At 41.9% G+C, this 15,233-nt stretch overlaps 1 protein-coding gene and 1 long non-coding RNA gene across 11 annotated transcripts in view; one reads left to right on the forward strand and one right to left on the reverse strand.

Annotated features, from left to right (window-relative positions):
- Positions 1-15,233, forward strand: part of LOC478678 (IQCJ-SCHIP1 readthrough transcript protein) — a 710,941-nt gene that overhangs the window by 645,983 nt on the left and 49,725 nt on the right. The window contains exon 1 of one of the 9 annotated variants that reach the window (XM_038583740.1): positions 12,407-12,556. The exons of the other annotated variants lie outside the window; for them this stretch is intronic. Within the exon in view, the coding sequence (XP_038439668.1) occupies positions 12,527-12,556 (30 nt within the window). The 5' untranslated portion in view covers positions 12,407-12,526. Of the gene's footprint in view, positions 1-12,406; positions 12,557-15,233 lie in introns of those variants that run through there. 9 annotated transcript variants of the gene reach the window in all.
- Positions 529-15,191, reverse strand: LOC102153481. 2 transcript variants are annotated; one of them, XR_005383923.1, is made up of 3 exons: positions 15,078-15,191; positions 14,446-14,557; positions 529-768 (listed from the first exon to the last, which is right to left on the reverse strand). It is a non-coding gene; the product is annotated as an uncharacterized LOC102153481 (long non-coding RNA). The 2 variants fall into 2 exon arrangements; XR_005383924.1 differs by having other exon boundaries at positions 14,446-14,516; positions 15,078-15,148.

A 15,233-nucleotide genomic window follows, 5' to 3' on the forward strand; every position in this document is an offset into this window, starting at 1 on the left:
ACGTGTTAACCTTATGTGGGGATCTGTAAATGATTATTTGCCCTCAGGTTCAGCTGGCCGGTCAGTCCTCCCCCTGAGACACATCAGCAAGGTGAGGGGGCCCCACTGAGCCTGCCAAAGCTATACTTCACAGCGAGGAGGGAAATCTTGCCAAAAGGTTTAGCTCACAAGCTGGCCGTCAGCCATTAGCCGTCCAGGTGAAGCTTCACTGTCTTGACATGACAAGATGGGCACTTGACCAGCTTTACTGCAGTAATGAATTGAGCTAATACCAGCTGCATGCAGGCAAAACCTGCCCTGGAGCCCAAGGCTCTGACTTGAAAGAACTTCGAGAATTCCATGCATTCATTCAAATATTGGTTGAACACCTACTAGATATGCCTGACACTGTGCTAGATGCTAGATCTGTAATAGTAGACTTTGTAGATATGGCCTCTGCTTTCTCATGGACCATTCAGGCTAGTGGAGCAAGTCAACATTAACACACAAATTGTGGTAAGTACTAGGAAAGAAAACATAACATGCTGATTAGATTTGAGGCCAGACTTTATTTAGACTGGGGGCTAGGGAAAGGCCTCCAACTTTCAGCAGGAGAAGTTACTTGGGCAAAGAGGGAGGCATGGTCAGGTTGAGAAATAGCTCATGCTAAGGCCCTGAGTCAGGGGCGAGCTCGGCTTTTCTAGGAAACTGAAAGGCAGCCAGTACGCCCAGAGCGAAGGGAGCAGGATTGTGAGCGGTGCAAAGGAGGTCTGGAGCGTTGATCAGGACCTAGGGGAGGAGGGATAGAGAATTAGTATTACATGCTAAATATTTCATCCTAATGTGCTGCTGGGAAACCCACTAAGAGTTTTAAACCAAGATGTGACATAATCTGATTTTTGTTTTTAGAAGTGCTTTTCAAATTCACAAAAGGTAAGGCTGCAAGCGCTCAATTTTTAAATAACAATTTGGGAACTAAATTGAAAAGCATGAAGCTATCAAAGCTATCAAACAGGGCAACTGGGTGAGTGAATGAGGCTTAATTTCTTTTAAAACGATGCTTGATTAATGTATGCCATTTAAAATTAGGACCAGAGGTCTGATCACCTTAGTTGTAGTGACAGCTCTGCTAAAGAGATCACTTCTAATCCTTTGGAAAATGGATTTGATTTTAAAAACCTCAAAACAAAACACAAGTAGCTTAAACTATCAGTATAAGTTTCCTGTGCTGTCTGCAAAGCAGATGTGTGCCTTTTTTGCTGGCTGCTATTCCTCAGAGTTACCCTCGAAGTCAGAGGCCGTGAGACAGAGGAAGCGTTGGTGTCTGGTCATAACGGATTGTGTTTTATTTTCCTAAGGTTTTTTTTTTTTTTTTTCTCTGCTTGCCTGTTAAGAATGAAAACAAGCCAATTCTACTGTCTCAGATGAAGGGAGAGGAGAGGTATCAGTGAGGAGATAGGGATTCATTGGACTCAAAAGAACTTTCTATCTTGACTTTCTCAATAAATAATGAAAACACCAGGGACTTACAATAAGTGAACATTTTGTTGGCCTAGCCTTTGTTTCTGAAAGAGGCTCTCTTTGCTATTTGCAGAGGAAAACTGGCTTAAGTTAGAGAGTTTTAGAAGAGTCGGGATTAATGCACACATTACCTTTCCTGCTTATGAATAATCCATGATGGATTTTCAGCCTCCTCTCCAAGAATGAGTCCACTCATTGTCCACTGTCCCGAGGTGCGTAATTTCCTAACCAGTACCTTTACCCTCGGAAAGAATTTATTTCTAAAAGATGAGAAACTTTCATAATTTAATAGCTTTAAGATAAAGTAGTAAGTGTATGAAATCATTATATGAAGTTCTAGCATCTTTATTACACTTCAGAAAAACTTTTTAGACCAATGTCTGCTTTCCTACCTTTTAGCAAATAGAAGTCACTCAAACACCTCTTTTAAGAAGTGACTGTTAGATTGTAAATTCCAGATTGTTGCTTAACTGGCTCCAGGAAAGCTGGTTAGAGAATGTATACCTAAGGAAGCTCTTAAGCACTAAATCCCATTATAACTAATAGCATCTCAAAATTACTCTTGTATTGAGGCGGGGTGGGGGGGAACAAGAAGATTTAAGGACCACTAAAGAATTTTAATAGTTCCTTAGAGGTTATGTTAATAGAGTTTAATCATCAATTATGCCTCTTTCCTGTGTTCAGTGACACACTAGGAAAATATGTCAGTTGATGAGCAATTTCCAGAAGAGATACATGATATAAATTATGTCTCTTTTTTCATCAGTACTTTGTTTTACTCTTTGAAATAAATCTTTTGAAAATAGTGGCTAATTTTCATAATAAACTAAAATTTCATCACAAACTGATGTCCTAGCTTTTGAAATATTTTTTCCACAATGTAAAAATGAAAAAAAAAATCAGTGCCATTACCCTTATTACATTTATAGAGGGAAGACTTTGAATTGAAATCTAGTAGTTTTTTGTTGACTCTTCACCCAATGCTAATATGTACCATGATACTAATTTTGTTGTTATTGTTCATTTGGAAACCTCAAGATACAAAATAAACTTAATTTTAAAAGATAGCTATTTGATAGCCTGAAAATAGTAGTGGGGGTAGTGGATTCAAGGAGATGACAGTTTCTGAGTCCAAACATTTGGCTTCTATTTTTTTTTAAAGATTTAGTTAGTAATTTATTTGAGAGAGAGAGAGAGCACATGCATGCAAGCAGTAGGGTGGGGGGAGGCAGAGGAGAGAGAAAGAGAATCCTCAAGCAGACTCCCCGCTGAGCACAGAGCTCTACTGGGGGCTCCATCCCAGGACCCTGAGATCATGACCCGATCCAAAATAAAGAGTTGGCCACTTAACTAACTGATCCACCCAGGTGTCCCAGCAAGTAGAGACCCTTAGATATGAAGCTGTTGTCCAAGCACATTTGCCCAGCAAGAAGCACAGTTGAGCCCAGAACCCAGGTCTGTGACTCCTGATCCAAGGCTCTGTCAAGTCCAGAACCATCAAAGGCAGCCAAGATTGTAACTGTGGATGTATAAGCATTAGTGTAACTTTTAACTCTTTGGTTAATGTCACTGGAGAGTTATGTATTTATGTTTATAATTGGTATTAAAATTATCACTGAATGACCAATAAAACAATCAAGCACACTTTTTAACATTTTTGTTTTCTGATGCTATTCACAATTGGAACTGGTTTAAAAACACAGTTGTCCACTAGAGGTCACCTTTCCTCAAGATGAGGGTCAGTCGCCTTCCCTAATACTGGGTTAACCTAGTTTTAAATCAACCACCATCACCTTGGAGAAATGAACAGCCTTTTCTGCCGATGGGGGATCCCGAGGAGTGCTGTAGCTGCATGCACTTGTATGGGTAGGTGAAGCTGTCTGGGCTACTGAAAATCCTGGAAGGATGAAGGGAGATGGTGCTCCCTGCTTCACCTGTGTGCATGCGTGCACACACACACACACACACACACTTTGTGCTAGTTATGGCTTGACTCCTCTTGACAGACCAACTTATTTTTATTTGAAAGTCTTGTGTTAGCCCTGGCAGGTTTATACTACCTTTCACTTTTTTGCCACTGTTTGTTCTCTGGGACTCCAAATGCTGGGAAATGGAGACAAAAAGAAATGGTCCTTAAAAACTGACATAAATTTGGGATGAAACCATGTAGACTTCACCCAAATTTATCTGAGTCAGTTACTATTTTTCTACAGCGTGCAAATTTCAGTCAGCATTGGCCAGAAAATACTATGGGGAGAGGACTAGGACTGTGTCCAATAAACAAGCACTTTGGCAGATTCTATTGAAATATAAACCATCGCATTATTCTAGAAGGAGAGGGAGGCTGCCTGCTATAGCACTGCCTGACGCATCAGGTTTCAAACTGTGTCTGTAGAAACCCAGGGTCGCAGGAGATATTTTTAGAGGTTCACTTGCACCTGTTATTGGAGCTGCTAAATACCTCATCCCCAGTACCCCAAAAATTCTAGTTGGTAATTAAAAGAGTTCTGAGATGTGAAAATAATTCTGAATAGAGTACAAATAAGATTGTCTATGAGACTTTAGGCTTTTGGAGAAAAGTGGTCCCAAAAAGCTGTGGTAAGAAGAATATAATATTTCAGCCCAAATGTAGTGATTCATTCCCTCATATCTATGCAAAGTATTTTACCCCACCCTCTTTTGACATCAGCATATTAATTTATCCCTCCAGGTTAAGTAGTCTTATACAGTCCTTAAAACTGAACTCGGAAATGTGTCATTGACTTATAGGTGGTATCTCTGTACTGGTCTTGCTGAAAAGTCATGCCTGTGCGTGTCCAAGAAGGTCAAATTATCTGAGATGCCCAAGGGGCCCAGCACAGTTCAGTTCCAAGTTGGGGTCAAGCAAATCCACTGGGCACATTCCTTCATCAAGCCTAATAGGTAGATAGCACAATGCCACGTGAATGCCCCATACCTCAAATGAGCAAGTCTGGTTCTAGACACATGACCTGTTGGACTGCACTGTGTCTTTTATTACCTGTTCATTATGACAAATGTGAACAGTGGCTATATATTGTTATTAAGTCAATCTGGAAATAAATTTCTTCTTACTTTACTTTCAAGCTTCTAGATATATTTAATGAAAAATATCAGAGATTGCAACATAAGCTGTTAAAAAAAATGACTGCCACCATGCTACTTATCTTTGTGAAACCAGATTCTCCAGATGTGGTGCAATCAAAATAAATAAATAAATGTAAAAATACAGTTGGAATAAAACTTTAACTGACATCTATAAATTCTGTTTTCAAATACTTATGTACAACACAACAGCCTCATGTTCCCAGTAAAGGATATAATGGGTAAATATTAAAAATTTGAGCTAAAAATTTTGTTGATTAAAAACACATCTGTTATTTTGCCTATCAATCTTCATTTTAAAAACAGATTCTAATACTTCAAAAAAAGAAACAATGAAGTGACAACCATTGACTCACACTAATAATTTGCTCAGGAAACTGTTTTTTAATACCTGATATAAAGGTAACCAGGGTCAGAATAGTCAAAACTTTTGAGTAAATTAGTTTATAATGTTCTGTAAGACTCCCAGGTAAGTTTCTTATTTATAGTTATAAGGCTAAAAACATTATAACCCATCTCATTTTTGTCCTTCTCTCACTCCGCATTTCTGGGCCTCAGAGCATGTGGGAATATCCTGATACCAAGCATCCTCTCTGCTGTGTGAGAAATGACCTTGATCCAACAGGAGCCTCCAAGCCCATTACAGGCACTCTATCCCCGAAGTCACAGACAAATCAACATGCTCAAATCATAGTTCAGTGAATCAATTTAAAATGCCTCTCCAAAAGCAAGGAAATGAGGATGTATGACATATGTTGGACCACACTTCCTGAGTCTTATTTTATGTCCAGCCTTTCTGCCACAGCCACCTTCCCTGTCATTGATAAGGTTGTGAGCTGAAGTTTGAGAAAGGAGGCCCAATTAGACAAAGGTGTCTGCCAATGGACAGGCAACTTGCTTTATCAGAGACATGGGGCAAGTTCCTCTGGCTTCCTCTGTAGCTTGCCCCCTCTCCTGATGAGCAGCTATGGATTGTATTTGCGGTTCTTGGGCAGACGACACATGGGCCAGAATGGATGTCACCAGTGGACAGTGTACAATCTAACAAATATTGAATGCCTCTGGCTATTTAGTGTGTTGTGAATATTAGGTGCTTCTTTATTCTTTCCATGTCTTTCTATGCCCCCCACACACATGCTTGATCCATGTCTAACACATCCAGATTACTTACTTAACACATACGGTGAATTCTGCCTCTGTCTACTTGCTTACTCATTGTCTAAATCTAAACATCTTACGCATTTCACATATCTCTGAAAAGCTATTATATATTCGTCATCTATTCTTAACACCTCCTATAAGTTTCATCCGTACCATTTGTTTTCCTTATTCTTCTACAGTTAACTGAATCTTCTCAAGTAATACAGCAAACTACCTACAAAATCTCTTGGAAAAGCTTTCCACCGTATTGTATTGGTCCAGACTCTCTGATCCCACTCAAGTTCTCTTTGCCTTTCAGGTCTTAACTACCTGCTGCCCTCTTAACGGCCCAAAGATACTCCCCACCTGTGCTCCTGCATCTTTCTCCATCTCCACCATGACCTCCTCCTTCCACAACACTGTTTCATAACTTTGCTCATCATATCTTCAGGTCCATGGCTGAATGAAGACCCACCATGTGCTCCTGGTCTAACTCCAGGACCTGGCCCTTTTGATTATTTTTCACCCATTGCCTTCTGTTTCTCCCTTCTCACTAGCTCCTTCCCCGCTGAACACATAGATGTTTAGGTCTCCTCTGTCTTAAAAAGCAGCCACAACCAGTCACTCTGATTCCATTATACACTCAATCTACCACCCTAATGCTCTAATTCATCAACAAACTTCCTTACAAACTGCTTTCTACTCAGTCCTTCGACTTCTTAACCAATTATGACCTGGCTTCTACCCTAACACACTACTACTGAGATTATTCTCTCAAGAGTAACCGATGACTTCCTAATAGAACTAATGGCTCTTGGTTGTGTTTACCTTCCAACCTACTAGTCTTATCTGCTTCCCTGCAGAAAAATATTTGAAGCAATCAAGCTCTGCCAGCAACACCCCCCCCCCCCATTAGCCCCTCACTACACTGGTTTTCATTTTCATCTCACCCTGTTAACTATACTTGTTTTGCTTTCTCTTGTTCTGTATATATGGGCTTTCACCCAAGATTAGTATTAATTTCCTGTTGGTGCTATAAAAATTTACCCTGACTTAGTGACTAAATCAATACAAATAATTATCTTATAGTTTTGGAGGTCAGAAGTCCATAAGGAGTCTTATGGGACTAATATCAACATGTCAGCAGGGCTGTGTGCCTTTTAGAGGCCTTTCCCTTTCTAGAGGCCTCCCACACTCTGAGTGCTTCCTTTGTCCTCAAAGCCAACAACACTGGGCGGAGCCTTTCTCACACTACCCTCTCTCTATTTCTTCCTCTTCGGCCTCCTCCTTTTACTTTTAAGGACCCTTGTGATGACATTGGACCCATTTAGAAAACCAGGATAATCTCCCATCTCAAGGTCAGCAGATTGGCCACCTCAATTCCCCTTTCCTGGGTGGGGGTCAGGACATACATACTTTGGCAAGTCATTATCATGTTTACCGCAGGGATGTCTTTGTTTCTTACTAGCTCTGTCTCTACAGTCTCTCCCTTCATCTAATTTTCTACAGCTCAATTATCCTTTCCCTGAAAAAAAAAGAATTCTACCTGTTGGCCTGACTTCTCTCTACATCCCCAGTTGCCCCCTATACCTTCAACTCAGAACTTTATGGGGAAAAAGAAAATAACTCATTACCGCAGCCCAACCCCCACCCCCACCTCAGAACAAGGTCCCCCTTCTGACTTCCCTGTTCCTTTGCACAGCTCCAGTCTTCCTCCAGCCTTGGTCTCAAAGCCTCATGACTCTTTGTCTTGTTCACTCCCCACATCAGATCACTGGCCGGATACATCAGTTCGCTTTTTCACGGTGTCTCATGCAATGAGTCGCTGTCTCTTCTTTTCTATTCCCACTATCACTTCCATCATTCAGGCCTCTCTTTGTTCTTGACCTGTTGCATTGCTTTTATTAGGAGAGGGGGAAAAATCCATTTCTGTTCCTCTCCTGAGCACCTAAGAACTGTTCTACATGTTATTCTCATTTCATCCTGTCAGCAATCCAATGAACAAGGAATTAACATCCTCAATTGCTAGAAGAGGAAACTGAGGCTGGAGATCAATGAGGTGACTTTCTGAAGGTCATGGTCATTTATACATTCATTTAAAAAATATTGATTGAATGCCCGTTATGTGCCAGGTACTATTTCAAATGCTGGGGATATTAACACTGAATAAACCAAGCAAGATCCAAGTTCTAAGGAAACTTAACGTTAATCTAGAAGTAGAAAAGATAGATATTCAAGAAGTGAACAACCAAATGAGCAAGATTATTGCAGCCTCCTGGCTTACCCTGAGAGTTATCTCCTTCCCCCGAATTCCTAATGAGCAGACAACAAGATCTCTTTGAAGGCATAAACCATTCATCGTTACATACAATCATGTGTGTACTGCCTTATTCCTCTTACCAGTCTCCTTCAGGACAGAAACACTTTTTCACATGCCACAGAATAGAAATCCGTTTCAACTACCAGGTTGTAAGAATTGAGGGAAGTGTTGAGGAAAGTAGTTTGTACACTAAAGAGCCGTTTTCTAAGGTTTGTTGTCTTGGTGATGCTGATTGTGTTCTTTGGGTGCGTCCTTCAAGGACCTAGTATCCTCGATGTGGCCAGAAATTATTTTTCTTATAATTCCCTTTTTTCCATCGTCCTGAAAGAAGCACAGCTGAAAGCTATATAAAATGTCCACCTGCTTTCCCAAAATTCCTAAGGAAAAGCTTAAAAGTTTAAGACAATGCTTAAGACAATGGCTTCCTTGCTCATCTTCCCCACCCCCCCATAACTGTTTTTTTCCTAAAATTTCATTACAAACATTTTCAGACTGCATAGTTCTCAGGTGAATAATCATTTATGTGCCATCCAGACTCTACAGGTAAAGTTGTACTAAACTTGCTTTGTCCCAGCTTTCCATCAAACCATCTCCTCTGTCCATCAATTCATCTCATTTATTTGATGCACTTCAAATGCCTGCGTATCATTAACTACAGTTCAAAATTTGCTAACCAGACCTTTTTTATTCTTTTCAGGGAAATTTTGCATACAATGAAATGTACGAAATTTAAATGTATTGTTCAATGAGTTTTGGCAAATGTACCCACCTGTGTAAGCCAAGCCCTTATCAAATCACACAGCTTGTGCCAGAAAATTCCCCATGCCCCCTCCAAGTTGGCCCCTAATCCCAATAATTCACTTTGAAACTGTATGTTTGCATGACCTGTAGATGTGACTTTTTATCGCTACATTTGTTACCCCAAAAATCTCCTTCATTCTATTGCTGTTACCTGCCACCGTTGAAAAAAGTACTTTCCTGGATTTACAGACACCAGAGTTTGCTTAGGGGCACAAAAATAGCTTAATCAAGAAATACTCTAATTTTTCTTCCTTTTAAGCATACCTTTGATTCAGATTTTGGTAGAGCCATAATTAAACCTCTTACTTTATGATAGATTTTAATTTTGAGGCCAACCTACATTGGCTCAGTCAAAAAGGTTTATTTCTCTAAATCTAGTGGGCCTTCATTTAGCATTGTTTAGTAAGAACACATTCACAAGAAATGAACCTAGAAAATCTGGAGGGTTTTTTTTTTTTTTTTTCTTACTTTGATGCCTTGTTGTTGTTGCTTGAGGACAAGGAGGATTTATATTCTTGAGCATGTCACAACCTTCCTAGGCCTCATTTTCCATATCTGGAAAACAGCAGTGTATCTCTTAAGGTCCCATCTAAATCTGAATCCCAATACTTTTTATGGGAAGGAAAGTTGTGTAGACCTAAGAAGAAAAAAGAATGTCTATGCTACATGGACCATACTTAAAGAGTTGGCCAATATTTTTTGGTCCAAAAATAACAAGTGTTACTGTAGTTTGGTAAGTTATTATAGCTAAAATGTTTTTGGAACAGCTGGTTTCTGTTTAAAGTTTTTTGTACTAGCAAATCATAATTTAAATTGTAACACAAAGTCCTTTCCAATGAATGACTATAAAGAGAAGCTTGTTTGATATATGACTTTTTTTAATCTTGTGTATACCGCTTGAGAGGGTTTTTTGACAGGATTTGGGATACAATTGTCAGAAATCTGTTCTCCCCAGAGCCACCTCTGAGTCACTTCCACTATTTATGGAACAGCAACTGTGAAGTGTGGGATCATGTTTAGACTTTTTTTTTTTTTTTAACAACACATGATAAATGTTTTTAGGAGCTTATGTAATCTATCCCAGAGCTTTTCGTTTTCAGAAGAGAACAGTCTAGGAAGCGGCTTTTTAGGCCTTGTACAGCTCGAAAGCATGTTCCTGAGTCTTTAGGTCATAGATTGTCAAAGTAGTAACTGGAGTAGTTTTGACAGCCTTTGAAATTAAAGCTGTTCTATCTTGGAAAGTTGGGGTAGGCCTTCTATATTAGGTATGGGATTTTCATTTCATCTATTTGCTTGCAAAAGGAACTTTTACTATGACCTACTTTTCCTTACACATATTTAGGATTCCGGAATCTTTATCTCGGTGGTTGTATATATAGCAAGCCCCCACCCCACCCAGAAGTCTCTCTGTCCTGTGTGGTTGGATTACTCAATAGAGAAGGATGGGAGTTTGGGACAAGGATGTACTGAATATTGTTTCCTTTCCCTGAAAAGTTTCCATCCCCTTTCCTTCATCCTACATTTAAGAAGACTCAGGATCTAGCTCAGGCTTCTGCTTCATTCAACAAGCTTTCATTGTGCCACCTGCCAATGAACAGGCTTAAAGAATCCTGCAGGCACAGGACCTATCTTTCTCCTGTATTCCACAGAGAAAGGCTGTGAGCTTCTGCAGGGTACATCTCCAGAGCACATTTCGTTGGGACCCCATGAACCCAGTGCTGAAGGAGCAACCTGTGAGATCATCAGTTGGGCCTTCCTTTCCACCTTTTTCACTCCCCTGACTAGGAGACTGAAACCATGCATGTGAGCGTGTCCCTGGAGTTGAACTCAGGTAGCAAACTTTTCTCCTGTTTGGACCTCAAGTATTGAATATTAAGAATATTTATAAAAAATTGGTTTTTCTCCTCCCAAGCAACAGAGGTGTTGTTACAAAACTGTAAGTGTTTCACCGTATATTCCTACCACAAATTCCCACCTTCCTTAAGATTGGGCTTGATGCAAAAACTTGTCAAACATCTTGATTTCATTCCTCAGGCATAAAGTATTTGTTTTTCTGTCAGTAGCATACTGAAGACTGTGTGGTTAATAGTAAGAGTTTTTGAGGAAGTATATAGATAGATAAAAATGAATTAAGAATAACATCTCTATTGACTTTTTTTAATTTGGTGGTTTAAATTCAGTCAGGTTTTCACTGAGTACCATTTATGTGATCAGGGCCATTTTATTAAAAAACAACAAAACAAATTGTCTGTGGCAACTGAATAATATAGATAAGCAAATTTTATTTGTGTGTGTTTATTTTCTTAATTTCCTGTCACTAAATTAGCTTCAAGAATTTACAGAGCTTGTTTCTTCCTATATATCCTAAAATCCCAGAATGACTCTGCGAAGCATTTCAGACATTGTCCGCCCCCTGCCACCCCCCACCCACGCCCAAAACATGTATTTCCTTTGAGCAACCGTCTCCCAGTCCAGAATTCTTTCCATTACACTCTTAGGTAGAATGATCTGTCTCTAGGATCGTATGTCCTGTATGGGGGTGTCTATATATTCAAGTCCTGACATTGGATTAGGTAGAGACCCTTACCTTAAAAAAATAATAAATTGGGATCCCTGGGTGGCGCAGCGGTTTGGCGCCTGCCTTTGGCCCAGGGCGCGATCCTGGAGACCCGGGATCGAATCCCACGTCAGGCTCCCGGTGCATGGAGCCTGCTTCTCCCTCTGCCTATGTCTCTGCCTCTCTCTCTCTCTCTCTCTCTATGTGACTATCATAAATAAATAAAATTTAAAAAAATTTAAAAAAAAGATTTTATTTAAATAAATAAATAAATAAATAAATAAATAAATAAATAAATAAATAAATTAAAAAAAAAAACACTTGCAGTTTAGTCACCTTTTCATGAAATGAATGAATGATACCGACTGTCCTGCCTTAAGGAGCTCCCTCCCTAAACGGAATTTAGGACTGATTATTTCATTCGGTTTGTGGGTGGCTTGAAAGGCAGCTCAAAGCCAAAAAGGAGCAAGAGGTTGGGGGGGGGGGATGGGATCCAAAGAATCACAAAATAACCCTCCTTTGAGCTACAAAGTTGACAAACACTTCCGAAACTCAACACGCAAACACGCCCCTTGGGGGTCAGGCCTCAGCAGGGCCTTGTTCCGAGGCGCCAGGAGCCCCGGGGCCGCCTGCGGGATGCTGCTGCCCGGGCCCCGCGCGTGCGGCCGCAGCATCCCCGCGTGCCCGTGTGGCGCCGTCTCCGTCGCCGGCCTCCCTCCCTTCCGCGGGGACCAGAGTGTTTCCACATCGGTTCCCCGCCTTCACGCGGCACCAGAAGGTCACGGCGGCCCCAGCCCGAGCCTCCTCTTTGTGCCGATCGTATAATTGGCTGATTGTGCCGCGATGAGCGCCCCCTCCCCCGGCGCGGCGCAGCTCCATGTTGGCGAGCGCCGGCCCCGCGCAGAGCGGCTCGCGGGCCCGCGCAGGTTGCTCGGCCGAGCCGCGCCCGTGCCCGTGCCCGTGCCCGTGCCCGTGCCCCGCCGCGGGGAAGCCCCTGCGCCCCCCGGGCCCGCTCCCCGCCGCGCCGCCCCCGCGGCCTCGCCCCGCCGTGCCGCGCCGGGGTGTGGGCCCTAGGATGCACGGAGATGGTCCACCAGGACAACTGCTCGTACCAGGTGAGACCCGAGCCCCGGGCGAGGCCGGGATCCGTCGCCGGAGGAGGCCTCCTGCCTCTCCCCAAAGCAGCAGGTTGCCTCCCGCCGGGGCTCCAGGGGGGAGCCCGCCGCGCCCTGCGCCCGGCCTTCCTCGCCCACCGTCCCTGAATCGCAAGGAGGTTTTCTGGGGAGCAGTGGGGCAGAAAGCGCTGCTTCCTTGGCCTCTAAAGCGTATTGTGAAATCCGCGGAGGTGATCCGTGCTTTTTGCACGCTCCCTGTGTCTGTGCAAATAAGAGGGACTGCTGTAAACTGTGATTGAATCTGGGGGGGTGGGTGGGGGGGAGCTTCACGGACGGAGAAGCCTGGCCAGTAGTCACCCGGGGGCCATTGCAACATGCGTTTTGTTGTTGTTGGGTTTTTTTTTTATTGTTTTTTGTTTTGGGTCTTTTTGCTTTGCTCGCTGCGTAGGATGGGAGTTGTTGGACATCCAGTGCATAGGATGATCTTTAAGGAAATTATGTACCTAAGAAGTAGTCACTGATGACCTGAGAAACCGTTTGGAAAATCCGGCCAGCAGGCACTTGATGTGCGAAGTTGCACTTGCATGTCTTCCCCCAACTTGTTTTTACTAGCATGTTGCTTTCAGCGGTGAGTCCATAAGAATGAAGGTGCTGACATGCATTAAAAAAAAAAAAAAACTCCACATGGAAAATTTTTTAGTGTTCCATATTCATCTTTGTGCTAATCTGCTGTGTGGAGTTTTAAATTAAGCAGACGGTTTCGGAAGACCAGAACTACAGTGGGAATAACTCCTTCCTGCGACTTGGACTGTCCAGGCTACATTGAAAGGGTCCTCCTTGTAAGCAGACGAGAATGTTCTCAGAGTAATTGCTCTTTGCAGCGGACAGCATGGCTAATCCAAGTCCAGGGTGGTTACCATTCGGGTATTACCCAGCTGACCGAGTTCAGAAGCTCTAAGGGACCAATTCGGTAATTTAACAACACCTCTTCCTCCTGTGGGCTGGGTTACCTGAGACAAGCAGGTGTCTCTCATTAGGTCAGGTTTCCCAGAGGTAAACGCATGGGGACAGAATCCTACATTTCACAAGGCTCAGGACAGCGGTTTCTCAGCTAAGTCCAGTGCACCTAGGAAATATACTTACGCACTTTTCTCTCTGCCTCATGACTGGAATTTTATCATTACAGGCTTGTTTTATTGGATTTTCATTTCACAGTACATGTAGGTCCAGAGATCCTAAATATTGAGATTTGCGCTTCACAGGAATTCTTCCCCTGAGAAAGGGAAGATGCCAAGGAAAAGCCAAAACTTCACTTACACACAATACAGAGGTTGAGGATGGAGAATGTCACACCTCTGTGGAGAGCCTCACCTAGTTATGGCATGGCTCCAGGTGACTCAGTTACTATAATAATTAAAATAATTTTTCTTCTCTCTTTTCAGAGAAGCTATATAATTTAATTTTTGAAAGGCAGACTACTGTGAGATTATCCTCTATACCTTTTCATTATGTTGATTCCGAAATCACTGGTTTTATAGGTCAAAAATTGGTCAGATACCAGCAATTTCATCTGAGGAGAAGGGATTTTGTTAGCCGACTGCTTCTGAAAAAGACAGATTGATTTTCTTTTGCATGAACTACAACATATAACACTGCCATTGTGTGTTTAATAGCTCTGAAATATTTGCTTATTTGCACAATAAAATTAAGTGTATTAGGTAGATAATAAGAGTCAGTAGATTCTGTATCTCCCTGAGGTTTTGGAATACAACTACCTTCATTTATTCTTTTGAAACACCCTCCCTTTATTCATAAATCAGTAAAAAACAGAAACATTAACCGTGAATCCAAATCTCAATCTACTTAGAAACCTTAGTTTTAGAACTCACCTGGCACCACACGTGATTGGATTCAGAAAGGGCAGTTTCTCCATGTCCTTGGCTTGATGTTGTCATAGTCACTGGTAATATCGACAGTATGATGTTTTTCAGAAACCTTGCCCTTTTTCAGATGAAAGCTTATTTATTTGTTTGTTTTTAAGGATGAAAATGCAGTGATTAGAGCAAATTCCGTAGGGTGGCATTTTTAGTGAGTAAGTAGGATTTACTTCTAGGACTGATTTCTTTCTTCTCATAAATGTATACCAAGTTTTCTTAATGCAGAGTCCATGAATGGAGCTCCAGGGCCCATTCCCCCAAAATTAAATGCACATTTTGGTGCATATGTCTAGGTGTATGTTATTATTACAATCATCATCAGAGCATTAACAGCCTCCTAACTGGTCCTGCTCTTACCCTTCCCCTGCCCCCCACTGTAGTCTAATTTTCAACCCAGTATCCAGAATGACCTATTAAAACCTAAGTCAAAGCATGTCACTCATCTCAAAATTCTCCTCGGAGTAAAAGCCCACATCCTTCCAGGTTCCTGGCCCTGAGGGCCTTGGATCAACTCGCCCCTGCTTCCTCTGGGACTTTCCACATTCCCCTTGCCTTTCACTCCCCTCCTGCTATGCCAGACTGACCTTGAACTTGCTGTCCCTCTGCTGCTGTATGCTTCCCCCAGGTACTCCCATGTAAGGCTGCCAGATTTAGCAAATAATCTGCAGTGTTTGGAACATGCTTACACTAAATATCGCCCTCTGTTTATCTGAAATTCAAATTCAACTTGGCATCCTGTA

This window comes from Canis lupus, chromosome 34 (genome assembly GCF_011100685.1).
Source record: "Canis lupus familiaris isolate Mischka breed German Shepherd chromosome 34, alternate assembly UU_Cfam_GSD_1.0, whole genome shotgun sequence".
NCBI classification, from domain to species: Eukaryota; Metazoa; Chordata; class Mammalia; order Carnivora; family Canidae; genus Canis; species Canis lupus.